The sequence below is a fragment of the Gobius niger genome (assembly GCF_951799975.1).
Source record: "Gobius niger genome assembly, contig: SCAFFOLD_170, whole genome shotgun sequence".
NCBI lineage: Eukaryota > Metazoa > Chordata > Actinopteri > Gobiiformes > Gobiidae > Gobius > Gobius niger.
Genome location: NW_027639232.1, coordinates 17018 through 40243, shown reverse-complemented (window position 1 = coordinate 40243; position 23226 = coordinate 17018). Strand labels below are relative to the sequence as shown.

The following is a 23226-nucleotide window of genomic DNA, read 5'->3' as shown; positions in this document are numbered from 1 at the left end:
GGAGAGAGGAGGGAGGAGGGGGAGGAGGAGAGAGGAGGAGGAGAGGGAGAGAGGAGGAGAGAGGAGGAGGAGAGGGAGGAGAGAGGAGGAGGAGGGGGAGGAGAGGGGAGGAGGGGGAGGAGGAGAGAGGAGGAGGGAGAGAGGAGGGGGAGGAGGAAGGACAGTAGCTCAGATGGAAATGTGGAAAACTGCTCTGGAGACTTGGCTCGGCCTCTGTCTGAGGTCGTCTGAGGGAAACTCATAAAACACCCGACCTTCAGCAGGAGCTCCGTCTGCAGATCATGATTTAGCTGAAAATAAGCCGAGCTCAGACGGTCGAGGAGCTTCTGGCGGATCATCATGATAAACACAAACACAAGAGTCTGATGAAGAATCCGCAGCCTGGAAACTTCTTCTCTTCACGTCTCTGTGGTTTCCCCTCGTCGCTCAGAACGTTCCACCTCATGAACACGGTTTCTGCTCAGGTTAAACTTCATTGTCCTTTACGGGAAATATGTCAAAGTCTTCACAGGAGAAGCTCAGACCTGCTCATCACAACTGCCTCTGAAACCCTGCCCTGTCACTCACAAAGCTTAAAGGAACAGGCCAGTGTTTTTCCATACTGAGATATGTTCTTACCTGAGCTGTGACGAGTTCTTTAGGACCTGTCTGATCTTCAGTCACGTAAACACAGCGCAGACGGCGTTAGCATTTAGCCGCACAGTAAAGTGAAGATTACTGCGCGGATTTCGAATTACTCCTGGTATTATTACGCCTTACAATATAGTTCCCCCTTTTATCCGCTTAGAAAATCCACATTGTTTAATTGTGTGTAATTATACTTTGTAGTGGAACACTTCACGTAACCATATTTAAATAGGGAAAACGTGGAAGAGCTTGGTAGCTTCTATCTTGACCTGTTTTGGAGCTATAGAGGAGAGAGGGAGAGGCTAAATGCTAACGCCGTCTGCGCTGTGTTTACGTGACTGAAGATCAGACAGGTCCTAAAGAACTCGTCACAGCTCAGGTAAGAACATATCTCAGTGTGGAAAAACGCTGGCCTGTTCCTTTAATAAAGAATTAAATGATTTGCTCACTAAAAGAGCAGATTTTTTAATGCGAGTTAGACAAAAATATGACCTGAACAGTGCTCAGCCTCGTCGATTACTAGCCATGAAGCTAAAGGCATGTGAAAATCTTGCAAATATAACAAGTGTTAAGACCAGCCATTTAGTCACTGATTCCAAAGATATGAACGATACATTTGCGGCATTTTATAGCGTGTTGTACTCCTCTACAACAGGTTTTAATGAACAAACCATTTCAACCTTTATGAATCCATTAAATCTACCTTTTCTCTCAGATCAACATTGTAATAATCTGGATCCACCTATTACTCTGTCTGAACTATCAAAGGCCCTCCAGTCTATGAAGAGTCTCCCAGAGTTCGGTCCCCTTTCACTGGAAATGATAAAATGATCCATTGCAAGTGGCACATTTCATCAGCACCAATACAGCTCTTATTTCTTTACTTCTGAAAAAAGGTACAGATCCCACCGATCGCTCTAACTACAGACCACTTTCTCTGTTAAACACCGATATCAAATTATATGCTAAAGTTCTGGCTTCTCACTTAGAATCCCACATGACTCTTCTGATTGATAAAGATCAAACTGAGACACTGAGAAGGCGTTCGATCTTCTTGAATGGAGCTTTCTATGGTCCATATTGGAATCTATGGGATTTGGCCCTCATTTTATTTTAATGATTAAGATATTATACACCAACCCTACAGCGATGGCAGTGACTGGGCAGACATTCTCTAAACCATCTCAGGCATCCCGTGGTTCTCGTCAGGGATGTCCTCTCTCACCTCTACTCTTTGCACTCAGCCTTGAACCTGCGTCAGTCAATCAGCCACAAACCTATTCATCTCGCCAACACTTCTTATTCAATATCTTTATACGCAGACGATGTTTTGCTCTGTTTGGAGGATATTGCTCACTCACATCTCCATCTTCTTGGTATTTTCAACAATTTTAGGCTAATCTCAGGCTACGAAGTCAATTGGAGTAAATCTGCAGCACTTCCACTTAATTTATCTGCTCGCCAAGAAAGCTTAATATCAAACATTCCAGTTGTAGACCATCTGAAATACTTAGGAGTATCTATATCAATCTCAGATATAGTCAAACATCGCTATAACCGGCTGCAGCAGAAGTTGAAGTAGATTTACCAAAATGGGACTCACTTCCTCTGTCTTTTCATGGACGCATCTCTGTAGTAAAAATGAACATTCTTCCCCGCGTTCATTTGATAATGATCCGTATTTCCCCGACTAAAGGATACTGGGAAAAGTCGCACTTATTAGCTGCTAAACACATAAAAAGAAGGGGGGGGTTAACGTACCTGACTTTAAATGGTACCACTGGTCACTTGTTCTCCGCCCCTTGAGTCACTGGTTGAACCCATCATCAGCCGTTTCTTGGAGACCCTTAGAGGAGAACCTCGTGTTCCCAAATGATTGCACCAAATATGGCTTAATTATCGGTGAAATGATTCAAGTTTGGAATAATATAAGCAAACATTGTAACATCCAAGGTTCTCTCACTCGCCAATCATTCAGAATCCTTTACTCAGAACAGGAGAGATCCCTGTTTCCTCTCCTCAATGGTCTCGTAAAGGTGTCCATCAGGTCTCCTAACATTTCACGACTTAGAACAACGGTACGATCTGCAAAGCGCCCTTATGGGTCCCACGGAACAGGTGTCCACTCACTCCCCCATTGTCCTCCACTCCACTCACCTCTCACGGAACAGTTTCTGAACTCTATTCTCTATTTCAATCAGCACATGATGGGCCTGTGCGTGTTCTCCAACTGTGGAAAGAAGAACTTCCTCATCCTACACATTTAAATTGGAAATTTGGGGTGGGGTAGCATGCCTTTGAGTTTGCAGTATGTATCTGTGCTCTATATATATATATATATATATATATATATATATATATATATATATGTATATATATATTTATTATTATTATTATTATTATATATATTTTGTGCATCTCTCGCTGTACGATATACATGCTGAATATGTGGATTCTCACCCCTACACTTTAATGGAAAATCAATAAAAAATTGATCACAAAAAAAAAAGAAAGCTTCATATAGAAGCTGCAGTTACACGTATGACCTGAGGTGGCAGTAGTGAGTATAGAATGACCACCTTGCATCTAGTCCCTGTAAAGGCAGGTCCAGAGCCTCCTCCTCAGACCTGGTTCTGGCTTGTGTCTGACGTTCCTCCTCTCTCCTCAGAGTCCGGACCTCCTCGTGACCTCGTGACCTCAGACGTGTCGGCCTCCGGTTTCCGCGTGTCCTGGACCGCCGCCGCCGGCCCCGCCCCCGTGCGCTCCTACGCCGTGCGCTGGAAGTCCCGGTTCTCCTCGGAGTCCGGACTGAGGCGAGTTCCCGGGACGGAGACCAGCGCCGCCCTGGAGGAGCTGAGCCCGGAGACGCCGTACCAGGTCTGGGTCCGAGCGGAGTACGAGGGCGGAGCCACGAGCGAGGAGCTGAGCGGGACCGAGACCACAAGAGGTCAGGACCAACTGTTTAACCCCCGCCTTTACCCAAATCTGAGAGCCTCTCCACTGAGGCTTTTAGAGAGGCTCTGAAGCCTCTGGAGCCTCTGGAGCCTCTGGAGTCTCTGGAGCCTCTGGAGCCTCTGGAGCCTCTGGAGCCTCTGGAGCCTCTGGAGCCTCTGGAGTCTCTGGAGTCTCTGGAGCCTCTGGAGCCTCTGGAGTCTCTGGAGCCTCTGGAGCCTCTGGAGACTCCAGAGCCTCTGGAGACTCTGGAGCCTCTGGAGTCTCTGAAGCCTCGTAAAGAAGAGCCCGTTCCTCCGTTTCCACATAAAGCTCTGCAGGGTCCGCTCCGTTATGAACGTGTGGGATTAATGGCTCTCAGGTTGGAGCTCAGGTTTACGAGGCGTTCAGGGCCTGCAGGAGAAACAATAAAACACTAATCTCCTTCTGACCCAGAGCCAGAAACCAAACAATCATCTCTGTGGGCTTTGTTTGCTTCATCTTTCACGCTTGACTCTTTTAGTTTCTGTGATTAGACCTGATTTCTCACCCTCCGCCCCCTGTCTCCGTGTCTGCTGTATTGATGGGCTGTAGCTCCGCCCCCTGTCTCCGTCTCTCCCCAGCCTCCTCCGGCCCCCTCCTGGTCTCCGAGGAAACCGAGCGCTCCCTGAAGGCGTCGTGGGCGCCCGCTCCCGGCCCGGTGCTGCACTACCGCCTGCGGCACGTCCCGGTGAACGGCGGGCGCGAGGTGTCCCTGAAGGTCCCGCCCAAACAGAGCTCGGCGGTGCTCAGGAAGCTCCGCCCCTCCACCTCCTACAGCGTCAGCGCCGTCCCCGTCTACGCTCACGGAGAAGGAAAAGCAAGGCAAGGAGTAGGAACAACACGTACGTTTGACTGTTTAGTCCCGCCTCCGGCTCTAGCTCCGCCTTCTCAAACATTTACACACTCTGAGGCTGGCGGACATTTTGTTTTCAGTCATAAGTGTGGGCCCTTTAACTTTTCCACATTTGCCAAACTTTAGCTTTAGTCCTGGTTTAGACCTGCTTTAGTCCTGCTTTAGTCCTGCTTTAGTCCTGCTTTAGTCCTGCTTTAGTCCTGCTTTAGTCCTGGTTTAGTCCTGGTTTAGTCCCAGTTTAGTCCTGGTTTAGTCCTGCTTTAGTCCTGCTTTAGTCCTGCTTTAGTCCTGGTTTAGTCCCAGTTTAGTCCTGGTTTAGTCCTGCTTTAGTCCTGCTTTAGTCCTGCTTTAGTCCTGCTTTAGTCCCAGTTTAGTCCTGGTTTAGTCCTGCTTTAGTCCTGCTTTAGTCCTGCTTTAGTCCTGGTTTAGTCCTGCTTTAGTCCTGCTTTAGTCCTGCTTTAGTCCTGCTTTAGTCCTGGTTTAGTCCTGGTTTAGTCCTGCTTTAGTCCTGCTTTAGTCCTGCTTTAGTCCTGGTTTAGTCCTGGTTTAGTCCCGGTTTAGTCCCGCTTTAGTCCCGCTTTAGTCCCGCTTTAGTCCTGCTTTAGTCCTGCTTTAGTCCCGCTTTAGTCCCGCTTTAGTCCTGCTTTAGTCCAGCTTTAGTCCTGCTTTAGTCCTGGTTTAGTCCTGCTTTAGTCCTGGTTTAGTCCTGCTTTAGTCCTGCTTTAGTCCTGCTTTAGTCCTGCTTTAGTCCAGCTTTAGTCCTGCTTTAGTCCTGCTTTAGTCCTGCTTTAGTCCTGGTTTAGTCCTGGTTTAGTCCTGCTTTAGTCCTGCTTTAGTCCTGCTTTAGTCCTGCTTTAGTCCTGGTTTAGTCCTGGTTTAGTCCCGGTTTAGTCCTGGTTTAGTCCTGCTTTAGTCCTGCTTTAGTCCTGGTTTAGTCCCGCTTTAGTCCCGCTTTAGTCCAGCTTTAGTCCTGCTTTAGTCCTGCTTTAGTCCTGGTTTAGTCCTGCTTTAGTCCTGCTTTAGTCCTGCTTTAGTCCTGCTTTAGTCCTGGTTTAGTCCTGGTTTAGTCCTGCTTTAGTCCTGCTTTAGTCCTGGTTTAGTCCTGGTTTAGTCCTGCTTTAGTCCTGGTTTAGTCCTGCTTTAGTCCTGCTTTAGTCCTGCTTTAGTCCAGCTTTAGTCCTGCTTTAGTCCTGGTTTAGTCCTGCTTTAGTCCTGCTTTAGTCCTGCTTTAGTCCTGCTTTAGTCCAGCTTTAGTCCTGCTTTAGTCCAGCTTTAGTCCTGCTTTAGTCCTGCTTTAGTCCTGCTTTAGTCCTGGTTTAGTCCTGCTTTAGTCCTGCTTTAGTCCTGCTTTAGTCCTGCTTTAGTCCCCCTTTAGTCCTGCTTTAGTCCTGGTTTAGTCCTGGTTTAGTCCTGCTTTAGTCCTGGTTTAGTCCTGGTTTAGTCCTGGTTTAGTCCTGGTTTAGTCCTGCTTTAGTCCTGCTTTAGTCCTGGTTTAGTCCTGGTTTAGTCCTGGTTTAGTCCTGGTTTAGTCCTGGTTTAGTCCTGCTTTAGTCCTGGTTTAGTCCTGGTTTAGTCCTGGTTTAGTCCTGCTTTAGTCCTGGTTTAGTCCTGGTTTAGTCCTGCTTTAGTCCTGGTTTAGTCCTGGTTTAGTCCTGGTTTAGTCCTGGTTTAGTCCTGCTTTAGTCCTGGTTTAGTCCTGGTTTAGTCCTGCTTTAGTCCTGGTTTAGTCCTGGTTTAGTCCTTGTTTAGCCCTTGTTTAGCCCTGGTTTAGTCCTGGTTTAGTCCTGGTTTAGTCCTGGTTTAGTCCTTGTTTAGCCCTTGTTTAGCCCTGGTTTAGTCCTGGTTTAGTCCTGCTTTAGTCCTGGTTTAGTCCTGGTTTAGTCCTGGTTTAGTCCTGCTTTAGTCCTGGTTTAGTCCCCCTCTGAGGACTTTAACACCTCCCTCTGCCCACAGTGTCCCCGTACAAACCCCCCAGGAACCTTCAGACCTCGGAGCCGACCCGGACCAGTTTCAGGGTCTCCTGGGACCCGGCGCCCGGGTCCGTCCGGGGCTACAAGGTCACGTTCCACCCCACGCACGACGACGTGGACCTGGGGGAGCTGAGGGTCGGGCCCCACGACAACACGGTGGTCCTGGAGGAGCTCCAGTACGTGAGGGAGACCCGGACCCGGACCCGGACCCGGACCTGGACCTGGACCTGGACCCGGACATGGACCTGGACATGGACCCGGACATGAACCCAGACATGAACCCAGACATGAACCCAGACCTGAACCCGGACATGAACCCGGACATGAACCCAGACATGAACCCGGACATGAACCCAGAACCCAGACATGAACCCAGACATGAACCCAGACATGAACCCAGACCTGAACCCAGACCTGAACCCAGACCTGAACCCAAAACCCAGACATGAACCCAGACATGAACCCAGACATGAACCCAGACATGAACCCGGACATGAACCCAGACATGAACCCAGACCTGAACCCGGACATGAACCCAGAACCCAGACATGAACCCAGACATGAACCCAGACATGAACCTAGACATGAACCCAGACATGAACCCAGACATGAACCCGGACATGAACCCAGACATGAACCCAGACATGAACCTAGACATGAACCCAGACATGAACCCAGACATGAACCCAGACATGAACTCAGACATGAACTCAGACATGAACCCAGACATGAACCCAGACATGAACCTAGACATGAACCCAGACATGAACCCAGACATGAACCCGGACATGAACCCAGACATGAACCCAGACATGAACCTAGACATGAACCCAGACATGAACCCAGACATGAACCCGGACATGAACCCAGACATGAACCCAGACATGAACCTAGACATGAACCCAGACATGAACCCAGACATGAACCCAGACATGAACCCAGACATGAACTCAGACATGAACTCAGACATGAACCCAGACATGAACCCAGACATGAACCCGGACATGAACCCGGACATGAACCCAGACCTGAACCCGGACATGAACCCAGACATGAACCCAGACATGAACCCAGACATGAACCCAGACATGAACCCAGACATGAACCCAGACATGAACCCAGACATGAACCTAGACATGAACCCAGACATGAACCCAGACATGAACCCAGACATGAACCCAGACATGAACCCAGACATGAACTCAGACATGAACCCAGACCTGAACCCAGACATGAACCCAGACATGAACCCAGACATGAACCCGGACATGAACCCAGACATGAACCCAGACATGAACCCAGACATGAACCCAGACCTGAACCCAGACATGAACCCAGACATGAACCCAGACCTGAACCCAGACATGAACCTAGACATGAACCTAGACATGAACCCAGACATGAACCCAGACATGAACCTGGACATGAACCCAGACATGAACCCAGACATGAACCCAGACATGAACCCAGACATGAACCCAGACATGAACCTGGACATGAACCCAGACCTGAACCCAGACCTGAACCCAGACATGAACTCAGACCTGAACCCAGACATGAACCCAGAACCCGGACATGAACCCAGACATGAACCCAGACATGAACTCAGACATGAACCCAGACATGAACCCAGACATGAACCCGGACATGAACCTAGACATGAACCCAGACATGAACCCAGACATGAACCTAGACATGAACCCAGACATGAACCCAGACATGAACCCGGACATGAACCCAGACATGAACCCAGACATGAACCTGGACCTGAACTCAGACATGAACTCAGACATGAACCCAGACATGAACCCAGACATGAACCCAGACATGAACCCAGACCTGAACCCAGAACCCAGACATGAACCCAGACATGAACCCAGAACCCGGACATTAACCCAGACATGAACCCAGACCTGAACCCAGACATGAACCCAGACATGAACCCAGACATGAACCCAGAACCCGGACATGAACCCAGACATGAACCCAGACATGAACCCAGACCTGAACCCAGACATGAACCCAGACATGAACCCAGACATGAACCCAGAACCCGGACATGAACCCAGACATGAACCCAGAACCCAGACATGAACCCAGAACCCAGACATGAACCCAGACCTGAACCCAGACATGAACCCAGACATGAACCCAGAACCCAGACATGAACCCGGACATGAACCCAGACATGAACCCAGAACCCAGACATGAACCCAGACCTGAACCCAGACATGAACCCAGACATGAACCCAGAACCCAGACATGAACCCAGACATGAACCCAGACATGAACCCAGACATGAACCCAGACATGAACCCAGACATGAACCCAGACCTGAACCCAGACATGAACCCAGAACCCAGACATGAACCCAGAACCCAGACATGAACCCAGACCTGAACCCAGACCTGAACCCAGACATGAACCCAGAACCCAGACATGAACCCAGAACCCAGACATGAACCCAGACATGAACCCAGACATGAACCCAGACATGAACCCAGACATGAACCCAGACATGAACCCAGACCTGAACCCAGACATGAACCCAGACCTGAACCCAGACATGAACCCAGACATGAACCCAGAACCCAGACATGAACCCAGACATGAACCCAGACCTGAACCCAGACATGAACCCAGACATGAACCCAGACATGAACCCAGACATGAACCTGGACCTGAACCCAGACATGAACCCAGACATGAACCCAGAACCCAGACATGAACCCAGACATGAACCCAGAACCCAGACATGAACCCAGACATGAACCCAGAACCCAGACATGAAACCAGACATGAACCCAGAACCCAGACATGAACCCGGACCTGAACCCGGACATGAACCCAGACATGAACCCAGACATGAACCCAGACATGAACCCAGACATGAACCCAGAACCCAGACATGAACCCAGACCTGAACCCGGACATGAACCCGGACATGAACCCGGACATTAGGGATGCACCGATACCACTTTTTCTAAAACCGATACGAGTACGAGTACTTGGATTTAAGTACTCGCCGATACCGAATACCGATACGAGTACAAGGCATTTTCTTCAACATTCTTACTTTTTTCACAGCAGATTGGTTTGTAATTAGTAAATTTACTCATTTACATTACAAGTAGGCTACACATTTAAGAGCAGTTATATTAGAATTGTGCTGATGCCATTTATTTTTATTTTCATTCAATATAATTTTTAATTTTTATTGCACTGTCCATCATAGACAGAAAAGCCCATGTCCTAAAGCTCCCAATGCCTGAGCTTTATTCATTTATGTGTTTTTATGTAACAATAGTATTTTAAATGGTCTCTTTTCGTCTTTACTTCAGCTCCGTGTGGATTTTCTCGTGTGTTTTGTAGCAACTTAGCGAGAAGCTACAGCGTTTTCATTGTTCTGCTGCAGCTCATTTTCGCTCTATATGGACATGCTGGATGTCTTTACGTTGGATTTTCTGAGGACTTTTTAGTCGCTGGGTTAGTTTTTCAGATGAATAAACCCCTGGTCATAAAACGGCGTCAGAATGGCCAAAACTGCGCTAGCCGCGAGTTAGCATCGTTAGCCTGTATGTTGTAAACACTGCAGACGCTGCAGCGCTAACAACATTAAGCTCTGGTTAAATCCAGCTCAGACTCTGGTTTAGAGAGCGCAGTCTGTAATAAAGTCAGCTCTATGTGGATTATTGTGTTTACACTAAAGAATTCTCCAGTTTGTTGCTTCTTCTCTCCTCAGCTGAGAGCGGTGCCTCGTAGCTGCGCTGGCCACACGTCAAATGGTATCGGTTTCTGGTATCGGGACCTCATGAATGAGTACGAGTATGAGTACAAGCATGTGGTATCGGCCCGATACCCGATACTGGTATCGGTATCGGTGCATCCCTACCGGACATGAACCCAGACATGAACCCAGACATGAACCCGGACATGAACCCGGACATGAACCCGGACATGAACCCGGACATGAACCCAGACATGAACCCAGACATGAACCCAGACATGAACCCAGACCTGAACCCGGACATGAACCCGGACATGAACCCGGACATGAACCCAGACCTGAACCCAGACATGAACCCTGACATGAACCCAGACATGAACCCGGACATGAACCCAGACATGAACCCAGACATGAACCCAGACATGAACCCAGACATGAACCCAGACCTGAACCCAGACATGAACCCTGACATGAACCCAGACCTGAACCCAGACATGAACCCTGACATGAACCCAGACATGAACCCAGACATGAACCCAGACCTGAACCCAGACATGAACCCAGAACCCAGACATGAACCCAGACATGAACCCAGACATGAACCCAGACCTGAACCTAGACCTGAACCCAGACATGAACCCAGACATGAACCCAGACATGAACCCAGACATGAACCCAGACCTGAACCCAGACATGAACCCAGACATGAACCCAGAACCCAGACATGAACCCAGACATGAACCCAGACCTGAACCCAGACCTGAACCCAGACATGAACCCAGACATGAACCCAGACATGAACCCAGACATGAACCCAGACATGAACCCAGAACCCAGACATGAACCCGGACATGAACCCAGACATGAACCCAGACATGAACCCAGACTTGAACCCAGACATGAACCCAGACATGAACCCAGACATGAACCCAGACATGAACCCAGACCTGAACCCAGACATGAACCCAGACCTGAACCCAGACATGAACCCAGACATGAACCCAGACATGAACCCAGACATGAACCCAGACCTGAACCCAGACATGAACCCAGACATGAACCTGGACATGAACCCAGACCTGAACCCAGACATGAACCCAGACATGAACCTGGACATGAACCCAGACTTGAACCCAGACATGAACCCAGACCTGAACCCAGACATGAACCCAGACATGAACCCAGACATGAACCCAGACATGAACCCAGACATGAACCCGGACATGAACCCAGACATGAACCCAGACATGAACCCAGACATGAACCCAGACATGAACCCGGACATGAACCCAGACATGAACCCAGACATGAACCCAGACATGAACCTGGACATGAACCCAGACTTGAACCCAGACATGAACCCAGACCTGAACCCAGACCTGAACCCAGACATGAACCCAGACATGAACCCGGACATGAACCCAGACATGAACCCAGACATGAACCCAGACATGAACCCAGACATGAACCCAGAACCCAGACTTGAACCCAGACCTGAACCCAGACATGAACCCAGACATGAACCCAGACATGAACCCAGACATGAACCCAGACATGAACCCAGACATGAACCCAGACATGAACCCAGACATGAACCCAGACATGAACCCAGACCTGAACCCAGACATGAACCCAGACCTGAACCCAGACATGAACCCAGACCTGAACCTGGACATGAACCCAGACATGAACCTGGACATGAACCCAGACTTGAACCCAGACATGAACCCAGACATGAACCCAGACATGAACCCAGACATGAACCCAGAACCCAGACCTTACCCCGGACCTGAGCCCGGACCTGAGCCTCTAAAGGAGGTTCTTCTCAGGTTGGACGGAGCTGACCGGCCTCACCAGGAGTCCGAGTTCCTGGTTCTCGGTTTAGTCCTGCGTCACTGACTCGCCTCCTCGTGTTCCAGAGCGTCCACCAAATACTCCGTCTCCGTGTTCGGGATGTTCGACGGCGGCGAGAGCGTCCCTTTGGCGGGCGAGGAGAAGACCACCCTGTCGGACGCCCCGGACACGCCGCCGCCCCGCGCTCAGGGTAACCTCACATTCCTCCCTCTCTCGCCACATTGGAGCTCACGTCTGCACTGATCTGCGCCCGAGTTTATGTGTTGCAGGTGCGTCTCCCCCAGAACCTCGTAAATAAACCAGGAACAAACTCCGCACTCGGCGACGAACAGGAGCGAGAAAGCGGCTGGAACTGGCACGCGCGGCCGCCATCTTGGCTCTGCAGCTGTTCCCAATGTTGCTCCATGTGTTTGGATGTTGAATAATGTCTCTCTCGTAATCCTCTGCTCTGTCTGTGATCCGTGATTTACGCTGTTTTCACGACGAGAATCTGTGCAATGTCTCGCCGCTGTTTCTCATTTCTGCTCTGAGTGTTGTAACTGTTTCATTGTGAGCGCTTCTCCAGACCCCGACCAGGAGCAAGACCCGGTTTAGAACTGCTTTATGACCGCGAGGCTCAGGGCCAGCTCCATATGTGGGCGGCAAAACAAGCTAGTTTTCCTTTAGAAAGCATTGCACGTTAGACTGTAAAGCCTGGTGCCAAATTTATTTATTATAATTTAATTTTTTTTAAGATTGTGTCACGTTATCGGCTTATTATATTTTGAACCTGGTCAAAAAGACAACATTGTTATGTTAGTATATCTATGGCCCTAGTTTAGCCCCAGTTTAGCCCTAGCTTACCATCGTTAAGCCCTAGCTTAGCTTTGCTTTCTCCCATATTTATCCCCAGTTTCTCCTATGTGTAGTCCCGGTTTAGCCCTAGTTTACCATCGTTTAGCCCTAGCTTAGCCCCAGTTTAGCCCCGGTTCCTCCCCGGTCCCTCCCCGGTTCCTCCCATATGTAGCCCCAGTTTAGCCCCAGGTTAGCCCCAGGTTAGCCCCAGGTTAGCCCCAGTTTAGCCCCGGTTCCTCCCCGGTCCCTCCCCAGTCCCTCCCTAGTTCCTCCCCGGTTCCTCCCCGGTTCCTCCCCAGTTCCTCCCCGGTTCCTCCCCAGTTCCTCCCCGGTTCCTCCCCGGTTCCTCCCCAGTTCCTCCCCAGTTCCTCCCCAGTTCCTCCCCGGTTCCCCCCCCGGTTCCTCCCCGGTCCCTCCCCAGTTCCTCCCCAGTTCCTCCCCGGTTCCCCCCCCGGTTCCTCCCCGGTTCCTCCCCAGTTCCTCCCCAGTTCCTCCCCGGTTCCTCCCCGGTTCCTCCCATATGTAGCCCCAGGTTAGCCCCTGTTCCTCCCCGGTTCCTCCTCAGTTCCCCCCCGGTTCCTCCCCGGTTCCTCCCCAGTTCCTCCCCAGTTCCTCCCCGGTTCCCCCCCCGGTTCCTCCCCGGTTCCTCCCCAGTTCCTCCCCAGTTCCTCCCCGGTTCCTCCCCGGTTCCTCCCATATGTAGCCCCAGGTTAGCCCCTGTTCCTCCCCGGTTCCTCCTCAGTTCCCCCCCGGTTCCTCCCCGGTTCCTCCTCAGTTCCCCCCCGGTTCCTCCCCGGTTCCTCCCCGGTTCCTCCCCAGTTCCTCCCCGGTTCCCCCCCCGGTTCCTCCCCGGTTCCTCCCCGGTTCCTCCCATATGTAGCCCCAGTTTAGCCCTGGTTCCTCCCCGGTTCCTCCCCGGTCCCTCCCCAGTTCCTCCCCGGTCCCTCCCCGGTCCCTCCCTGGTTCCTCCCCAGTTCCTCCCCAGTTCCTCCCCAGTCCCCCCTCGGTTCCTCCTGCTCAGCTCCTCTCTCCTCCGCAGACGTCCGCTGTAAGACCAAGGCGAAGGCGGACATCGTGCTGCTGGTGGACGGATCTTGGAGCATCGGACGAATCAACTTCAAAACCATCCGGAACTTCATCGCCCGCATGGTGGGCGTGTTCGACATCGGGCCGGAGCGCGTGCAGATCGGTGAATACTGGAGTCCTTCACACCGGCCGGACCTTCTGGACCTTTGACTGACCTTCAGATCTGTTTCAGGTCTGGCTCAGTACAGCGGAGACCCCAAGACCGAGTGGCACCTGAACTCTCACCCGACCAGAGCCTCCCTGTTACAGGCGGTGGCCAACCTGCCCTACAAGGGCGGCAACACCATGACAGGTACTACTACTGCTACTACTACAATACTACTACAATACTACCACTACTACTACTGCAGAGCCAACCTGCCCTACAAGGGCGGCAACACCATGACAGGTACTACTACTGCTACTACTACAATACTACTACAATACTACCACTACTACTACTGCAGAGCCAACCTGCCCTACAAGGGCGGCAACACCATGACAGGTACTACTACTGCTACTACTACTGCTACTACTACTACTACTACTACTACTACTACTACTGCTACTACTACTACTACTACTACTACTACTACTACTACTACTACTACTACTGCTACTACTACTACTACTGCTGCAGAGCCAACCTGCCCTACAAGGGCGGCAACACCATGACAGGTACTACTACTACTACTGCTACTACTACTACTACTACTACTACTGCGAGGTTTGCAAAGGTTTGAAAATGACTGTCATTAAGAAGGAGCTGAAAGTAAATCTACATTTCTTTGATAATATTGCCATCGTTCGCTTCTTTACTCCAGATGTTTTGGAGAGTCCACCAGAAGAACATGCAGGAGATCAGATCAGAAGAACAGGCAGGAGATCAGATCAGAAGAACAGGCAGGAGATCAGATCAGAAGAACATGCAGGAGATCAGATCAGAAGAACAGGCAGGAGATCAGATCAGAGGAACAGGCAGGAGATCAGATCAGAAGAACAGGCAGGAGATCAGATCAGAAGAACAGGCAGGAGATCAGATCAGAGGAACAGGCAGGAGATCAGATCAGAAGAACAGGCAGGAGATCAGATCAGAAGAACAGGCAGGAGATCAGAACAGAAGAACAGGCAGGAGATCAGATCAGAAGAACAGGCAGGAGATCAGAACAGAAGAACATGCAGGAGATCAGATCAGAAGAACATGCAGGAGGTCAGATCAGAAGAACATGCAGGAGGTCAGATCAGAAGAACAGGCAGGAGGTCAGATCAGAAGAACAGGCAGGAGGTCAGATCAGAAGAACAGGCAGGAGGTCAGATCAGAAGAACAGGCAGGAGGTCAGATCAGAAGAACAGGCAGGAGGTCAGATCAGAAGAACAGGCAGGAGGTCAGATCAGAAGAACAGGCAGGAGGTCAGATCAGAAGAACAGGCAGGAGGTCAGATCAGAAGAACAGGCAGGAGGTCAGATCAGAAGAACAGGCAGGAGGTCAGATCAGAAGAACAGGCAGGAGGTCAGATCAGAAGAACAGGCAGGAGGTCAGATCAGAAGAACAGGCAGGAGGTCAGATCAGAAGAACAGGCAGGAGGTCAGATCAGAAGAACATAACTCTTGATTTCCCTGATTGTTGGAAAGTTGTTCTTTCTTCTGAAGCTCAAACAGAGGAGACTGACTGAGTAAACGCAGACACCGTGTCTTCTGGATGTGGCTCCATGAGGCCACTTTACAGAAGCCAGACAGATGTTTGTGAACTTAGTCAGATTCTCCCAACTTCAGTCAGGGATAATGTGGAGAACGCTGGAAAACAAGCACCGACAGGACGACCCGGCCTGAAGGGGAGCGGTCCTGCTTCGCCCTGAAGGTTCTGACCAGCGTTCTCCACATTATCTGCTTCTTATTCAGCTGAACACACAACATAAGCTTCAGACACTTTCATGAAGACCCAAAGGTTTATTTCATGATCTCCGCGGATAATAGTTCCCAAAGGTTTGCGTGTTGGTAGGTTAGCTTCTTATTGCTAGCCTAGCCTCTGAGCTGAAGGTGCAGGTAGAGGAACGTGCTGAAGCTCTGGGTCAGTGTAAGAGAGACGAGGACAGAGACAGCGCCCTCTACGGGACTGGAGCCGTGTGATAGTAAATGATGTGACAGAATCCCTGAAGTGTTTGTGTCGGGACTGCAGTGGTTTGGAAGTTTCCTCCAGCAGATGTTTTTAAAGATCCACATGTTCCGTCTCTCCAGCGCTGACTCGTCCTGACTCTGCTTGTTTCCAGGGATGGCCCTGAACTACATCCTCCAGAACAACTTCCGTCCCAACGTGGGTCTGAGGGACGACGCCCGGAAGATCGGCGTCCTCATCACCGACGGGAAGTCCCAGGACGAGATCGTGTTCAACTCCCAGAACCTGCGGGACAGCGGCATCGAGCTGTACGCCATCGGTGCGTACGGCGGCGAGGGCGGGGCCGGGGCGGGGCCGGGGCGGGGCCGGGGCGGGGCCAGGGCAGGGCCAGGGCGGGGCCAGGGCGGGGCCTGGGCGCTCGCGATCAGCCCAAATGGGAGGGGTTTATTTACACGTGTTTCTGCTGCAGATCAGGGTTTATGAGCGTAGAACACGCCCTGATTACGATGGGACTGTAGGTCCTGCTTTAGTCCTGGTTTAGTCCTGGTTTAGTCCTGGTTTAGTCCTGGTTTAGTCCTGGTTTAGTCCTGGTTTAGTCCTGGTTTAGTCCTGCTTTAGTCCTGGTTTAGTCCTGGTTTAGTCCTGGTTTAGTCCTGCTTTAGTCCTGGTTTAGTCCTGGTTTAGTCCTGGTTTAGTCCTGGTTTAGTCCTGCTTTAGTCCTGGTTTAGTCCTGGTTTAGTCCTGCTTTAGTCCTGCTTTAGTCCCACTTTAGTCCTGCTTTAGTCCCACTTTAGTCCTGGTTTAGTCCTGGTTTAGTCCTGCTTTAGTCCTCGTTTAGTCCTGCTTTAGTCCTGGTTTAGTCCTGCTTTAGTCCTGCTTTAGTCCTGGTTTAGTCCTGGTTCAGTCCTGGTTTAGTCCTGCTTTAGTCCTGCTTTAGTCCTGCTTTAGTCCTGCTTTAGTCCTGCTTTAGTCCTGCTTTAGTCCTGGTTTAGTCCTGGTTTAGTCCTGGTTTAGTCCTGGTTTAGTCCTGCTTTAGTCCTGGTTTAGTCCTGGTTTAGTCCTGGTTTAGTCCTGCTTTAGTCCTGGTTTAGTCCTGGTTTAGTCCTGGTTTAGTCCTGCTTTAGTCCTGGTTTAGTCCTGGTTTAGTCCTGGTTTAGTCCTGGTTTAGTCCTGGTTTAGTCCTGGTTTAGTCCTGGTTTAGTCCTGGTTTAGTCCTGGTTTAGTCCTCGTTTAGTCCTGCTTTAGTCCTGGTTTAGTCCTGCTTTAGTCCTGCTTTAGTCCTGGTTTAGTCCTGGTTCAGTCCTGGTTTAGTCCTGCTTTAGTCCTGCTTTAGTCCTGGTTTAGTCCTGGTTCAGTCCTGGTTTAGTCCTGCTTTAGTCCTGCTTTAGTCCTGCTTTAGTCCTGCTTTAGTCCTGCTTTAGTCCTGCTTTAGTCCTGGTTTAGTCCTGCTTTAGTCCTGGTTTAGTCCTGGTTTAGTCCTGGTTTAGTCCTGGTTTAGTCCTGGTTTAGTCCTGGTTTAGTCCTGGTTTAGTCCTGCTTTAGTCCTGGTTTAGTCCTGGTTTAGTCCTGGTTTAGTCCTGCTTTAGTCCTGGTTTAGTCCTGGTTTAGTCCTGGTTTAGTCCTGGTTTAGTCCTGCTTTAGTCCTGGTTTAGTCCTGGTTTAGTCCTGCTTTAGTCCTGCTTTAGTCCCACTTTAGTCCTGCTTTAGTCCCACTTTAGTCCTGGTTTAGTCCTGGTTTAGTCCTGCTTTAGTCCTCGTTTAGTCCTGCTTTAGTCCTGGTTTAGTCCTGCTTTAGTCCTGCTTTAGTCCTGGTTTAGTCCTGGTTCAGTCCTGGTTTAGTCCTGCTTTAGTCCTGCTTTAGTCCTGCTTTAGTCCTGCTTTAGTCCTGCTTTAGTCCTGCTTTAGTCCTGGTTTAGTCCTGGTTTAGTCCTGGTTTAGTCCTGGTTTAGTCCTGCTTTAGTCCTGGTTTAGTCCTGGTTTAGTCCTGGTTTAGTCCTGCTTTAGTCCTGGTTTAGTCCTGGTTTAGTCCTGGTTTAGTCCTGCTTTAGTCCTGGTTTAGTCCTGGTTTAGTCCTGGTTTAGTCCTGGTTTAGTCCTGGTTTAGTCCTGGTTTAGTCCTGGTTTAGTCCTGGTTTAGTCCTGGTTTAGTCCTCGTTTAGTCCTGCTTTAGTCCTGGTTTAGTCCTGCTTTAGTCCTGCTTTAGTCCTGGTTTAGTCCTGGTTCAGTCCTGGTTTAGTCCTGCTTTAGTCCTGCTTTAGTCCTGCTTTAGTCCTGGTTTAGTCCTGCTTTAGTCCTGCTTTAGTCCTGCTTTAGTCCTGCTTTAGTCCTGCTTTAGTCCTGCTTTAGTCCTGGTTTAGTCCCGCTTTAGTCCCGGTTTAGTCCCGGTTTAGTCCTGGTTTAGTCCTGCTTTAGTCCTGCTTTAGTCCTGCTTTAACCCCTCGTGTCCAGGTGTGAAGAACGCGGACGAGAACGAGCTTCGCTCCATCGCCACCGACCCCGACGAAATCCACATGTACAACGTCAACGACTTCCAGTTCCTCGTGGACATCGTGGACGAGCTCACGAACAACCTCTGCAACAGCGTCAAGGGCCCAGGTCAGTGGTCAGGTGGTCAAAGAGGGGGTGTTCTGCTTTTGTCAGTCCCATAGCACCAGTCTATATCTCACTACAATGATGACAAACCTTCTGTTGGTCTGTAAATGCAGTAAATTAGAATAACTGCCTTGTATAAAATGTCTCTCTCAAAATGGCTGTAGTGAATGTCTTGAAATAGGCCTCTGTCTCTTTAAGAACCTCTGAGCCTTTAGACACGCCCCCTCCACACGCTGTCTGTGGCATCAGTGGGGAGGGGGTTCTGCTGAGGAGCAGTGGTTGGTTACTCGGCTGGTGACCAAAGCTCGGAGGCGTCTCCAGGAGGTGGGGGCGTTCCTAGGAGGACTCAGGCAAACCTATCCCTAAAATGGCCGCCATCAGAGTTTTTACAGATGACTCAGAAATACGTGAATGTGCCAAGGCATAGTGTGGGACTGAAAAAGAGTCTCATTCAGGGATCGGTATCGTAAACCGAGAATTCCATCAGACCACAGGACCACAGGAACACAGGAACACAGGAACACAGGACCACAGGAACGCATCTTCTCCGTGTCCTCCTCGTGTCCTCCTAATCATTCCATCTCCCTAAACGTGTGTCTCCTCCGTGTCTCCTCTCTGACCCCCTCGGTCCTAAATTGCAGGTTTCCAAAATGACTCCCGAAAAATGCGGCTCCTCCTAAATCCTGCGCTCCCCCCTGACCCCCCCCTCCGCCCCGCGGCAGCTGCTCCGGAGCCGCCTCAGATGAGCGAGCGCCTCCGGGAGCGCGCCGCCACTCAGGGGTCAGGGGTCGGCCGTAAATACGCCGGCCCTTTGGGCTTTTACTGAGGCAGAGGAGCAGCTTAACGAGTGTGGAGGAACATGGAGGAACACGGAGGAACACGGAGGCTCCGGGGCAGGTGTGGAGCTCACCTTCACCTAAATAATCTTTTACTGAGGACGAGGAGACTCGGGGACGGCATCAGCTCACGGGACAGGAGAGCACTTTATGTTATAGAGCTCCACAGTCCCGCCTCCTCTCCACAGTCCTGCCTCCTCTCCACAGTCCCGCCTCCTCTCCACAGTCCCGCCTCCTCTGTGGTTCTAAAGCGAGCGCAGAGTCAGACGCGGGTGAAAAAAGCACGTCTGATCCATCTAGTTTAACTGCGAGCCTTCGTCCTAGAACTACATTACCCAGGATGCTCGGGAGTCCCATGATCGACTACGAGGCTTTTGATTGGTGGAGCTTCACGTTCCCACACGTGTTTATTTATTGTAATGTAGAAAACATATTATAAACAATGTATTCAAACATAATGCAGGCAGAGAGTGGACGTTTTATCCAGATCTAACACTGAGAGGAAGAAAAACGTCAGAAAAATGTTCCCAACGATCCAATTAAACGAACCACCATCATTTGTATTCCCATTAGCAGGATTCAGATTGTTTAATAGTGAAATAATATAGAACTTTTGTCTGCAAAGTAACAGAAACTGGCCGTGTTTGCTGAAAACCTGGTTGCCTTGACCAGCGGGCGCGATGTGGCAATGGCTCTTGGGATACGGAGTTTCTACAGTCAGGAAGTGAATGATGTCACAGCCTTGTACCTTTGCCTTTTCTTCAACATGTCGTCTTCTTTTTGGACTGAAATCAAACATTTTATGGTCATGAATTGCTCCATAGCTGATTAGCTTTTGCGCTGACGTTAAACTCTTAATATTTGAAGTTTTGGAAAATCGACGCTCGTGTAGACGGGGAGTTTTTGCTTCCGGAGCAACAGGACTGTGAGGGGCGGGACTGTGGAGCTCTATTGTCACTCACTGTTTACTTTACTCGGTCGACCAATGAGTGTCTCTGACGCCGATATGCCCCACCCACATTTCTCCAAATGCCTGGTCCATAATCCTGAAGCTTCTAAACTGTAACACAGTGTTGAACTGTGACAGCAGGGGGCGCCTTTTTCAGGACATTCATGTTTGGTCGGTTCTTCAGAGGAACCAACTAAAAAGATTCCAAAGCAAAAAGGGCAACATAAAACATATACAATAGGTGACCTGTGACTGAGAAAAAAACATTAAAAACTCTTCAAAACAACCATGAAACTCACGGAGAGTGACTGAACCGACTCGTTTCTCAGACTCTTGAGCCAAAAATGCTGAACCTGCTGCTAAAAAAGTATTATTTACTAAAGTCGGTGCTTCCGGTGTTAGCGTAGCTCCGTTAGCATTTATCTCCGTTAGCATTTATCTCGCTAACCCGGATGTGCAGACTTTGGTAAATGTGACTTTTACAGCAGTAGGTTCATGTTTGGCTCATGGTTCAGTCACTCTCTGTGGAGTTTCACAAACATTACTCGTGGTTTTAAAGAGTTTTGTCGTAGTTTCGGTCGATGCGAACCCGGACGAGGAGCTGTTGTCATGGTAACGATAAACAAATGTCTGTCAGATAAGCCTCATTTTTTCGTCCCAAATGTCATTCCTCTTGTTCTCGCGCCTTCAGAACAGGAACACATTATTTAGTTGTAGTTTTACATTTATAATCATCATATAATCGTGCTAGGGAGGCACCGATACCACTTTTTCTAAAACCGATACGAGTACTTGGATTTAAGCGTTTTCATTGTTCTGCTGCAGCTCATTTTCCCTCAATATAAACATGCTCTATGTCTTTAATCTGGATTTTCTGAGGACTTTTTAGTCGCTGGGTTAGTTTTTCAGATGAAAAAACCCCTGGGCATAAAACGGCGTCAGAATGGCCCAAACTGTTAGCCGCGAGTTAGCATCGTTAGCCTGTATGTTGTAAACCAGGGGTCACCAGCCTTATTTCAGCTGAGGGCGACTGTAAGAGCATTAAGTTGTTCGAGGGCGACCAGTTAAAAACAAATCCTAAAGACTTAAACGTACACTGTTCACTTATAGGATATTGACCCCATATTATAATAAAATAGCTTTATTTTAAACTCATACCGAGTCACAAGAACCGAAATAACTGTAATTTTATGAATTAGATTCAAGAAAATGAAGTGTTATACACTTTAGAAAAAGTCCCAAGGGCGACTGGACATGCCCCAAAGGGCCCCTGGGTGCCCGCGGGCCCCACGTTGGTGACCCCTGTTGTAAACACTGCAGACGCTGCAGCGAGTTAGCATCATTAGCCTGTATGTTGTAAACACTGCAGACGCTGCAGCTCTAACAACATTAAGCTCTGGTTAAATCCAGCTCAGACTCTGGTTTAGAGGCGCAGTCTGTAATAAAGTCAGCTCTATGTGGATTATTGTATTTACACTAAACTATTCTCCAGTTTGTTGCTTCTTCTCTCCTCAGCTGAGAGCTGCGCCTCGTAGCTGCGCCTCGTAGCTGCGCCTCGTAGCTGCGCCTCGTAGCTGCGCTGGCCACACGTCAAATGGTATCGGTTTCTGGTATCGGGACCTCATGAATGAGTACGAGTATGAGTACAAACCTGTGGTATCGGCCCTAAATCATACATCTCTTCATCAGCAACAAGATACAGATCAAAGCGGCCTTTAAGGAGTCAGAGAAACCACCTGAGCTTCAATCCTTCTTATTCCGCTCCATAAAAGTGTTCACAAGCTGCCACATGTTTACGTCTCAAACCTGCTGTAGAGAAGTTCAAATCCTCTGAACTCGGAGACCTGGCGGTCGGCCTTTAGTCGCATCATAAACTCCCTGAACCCGGAGTCAACGCGCGGACACAGCCTTAAATCACTCTGAGCTTGTTTTAAAGTGATTTACTCCGACGACACGAGAGCGACCGCGGTCAGCCCCGCCCTCTCGCCTTCAGGGGGAGGCAGAGGGAGGGCAGGGAGGGGAGAGAGTTCAGCTGGACCCCCTGAAGGCAGTCACAGAGGAGGCTGCGATGGTCTCGTGGAGCGGGTCACACTGTTTTTAATGCAGGCTCATTTGCCTAGCACTAGCACTAGCCTAGCACTAGCCTAGCACTAGCCTAGCACTAGCCTAGCAAGTATAAGAACTGCATGAATTACGATGAATTGGATGGTAAACAAACTCCTCCAGACTCTTGTTTGTCCCTGAACAAAATGGCGTCCTGATTCTTTTCTCCATCCTGGTCCGTGGTGTCTTCAGGAGGAGAGGAACCCGTGGGCCTGGACCCTCCCATGGACCTGGAAACCTCCGAGGTCACGCCCTTCTCCTTCAGGGTCTCGTGGAGTCCTCCTGACGTGGCGTCGGAGAAGTACAGGATCACCTACAGGAAGACGGCAGGAGGCCCCACCATGGAGGTACAGCTTCCTCTCCAGCACATCCTCATGAAGATCTCAGGGTCCAGTTTCCTCCTTAACATCTTAGTTTGAACTCTGTCAGAGGCCCGTAGTTCCTCCTCTTAAGGCCCATAGTTCCTCCTCATAAGGCCCATAGTTCCTCCTCCTCAGGCCCATAGTTCCTCCTCTTAAGGCCCATAGTTCCTCCTCTTCAGGCCCATAGTTCCTCCTCTTAAAGCCCATAGTTCCTCCTCTTCAGGCCCATAGTTCCTCCTCTTAAGGCCCAAAGTTCCTCCTCTTAAGGCCCAAAGTTCCTCCTCTTAAGGCCCAAAGTTCCTCCTCTGAAGAACCAAAGTTCCTCCTCTTAAAGCCCATAGTTCCTCCTCTTAAGGCCCATAGTTCCTC

The 23226-nt window shown here is 49.9% G+C and overlaps 1 protein-coding gene across 1 annotated transcript in view; it reads left to right on the top strand.

Annotated features, from left to right (window-relative positions):
- Window positions 1–3295: 3295 nt before the first annotated feature.
- The window catches only part of LOC306982709 (collagen alpha-1(XII) chain-like), a gene marked incomplete at both ends in the record, with an annotated part of 33274 nt that continues 13343 nt past the window's right edge, over window positions 3296–23226 (top strand). Inside the window, 9 exons of the mRNA XM_079583176.1 lie at window positions 3296–3574; window positions 4182–4442; window positions 6407–6599; window positions 12070–12194; window positions 13878–14027; window positions 14097–14216; window positions 16171–16335; window positions 18464–18610; window positions 22688–22842. Coding sequence (XP_079439302.1) covers window positions 3296–3574; window positions 4182–4442; window positions 6407–6599; window positions 12070–12194; window positions 13878–14027; window positions 14097–14216; window positions 16171–16335; window positions 18464–18610; window positions 22688–22842 — 1595 coding nt within the window. The remainder of the gene's footprint in view (window positions 3575–4181; window positions 4443–6406; window positions 6600–12069; window positions 12195–13877; window positions 14028–14096; window positions 14217–16170; window positions 16336–18463; window positions 18611–22687; window positions 22843–23226) is intronic.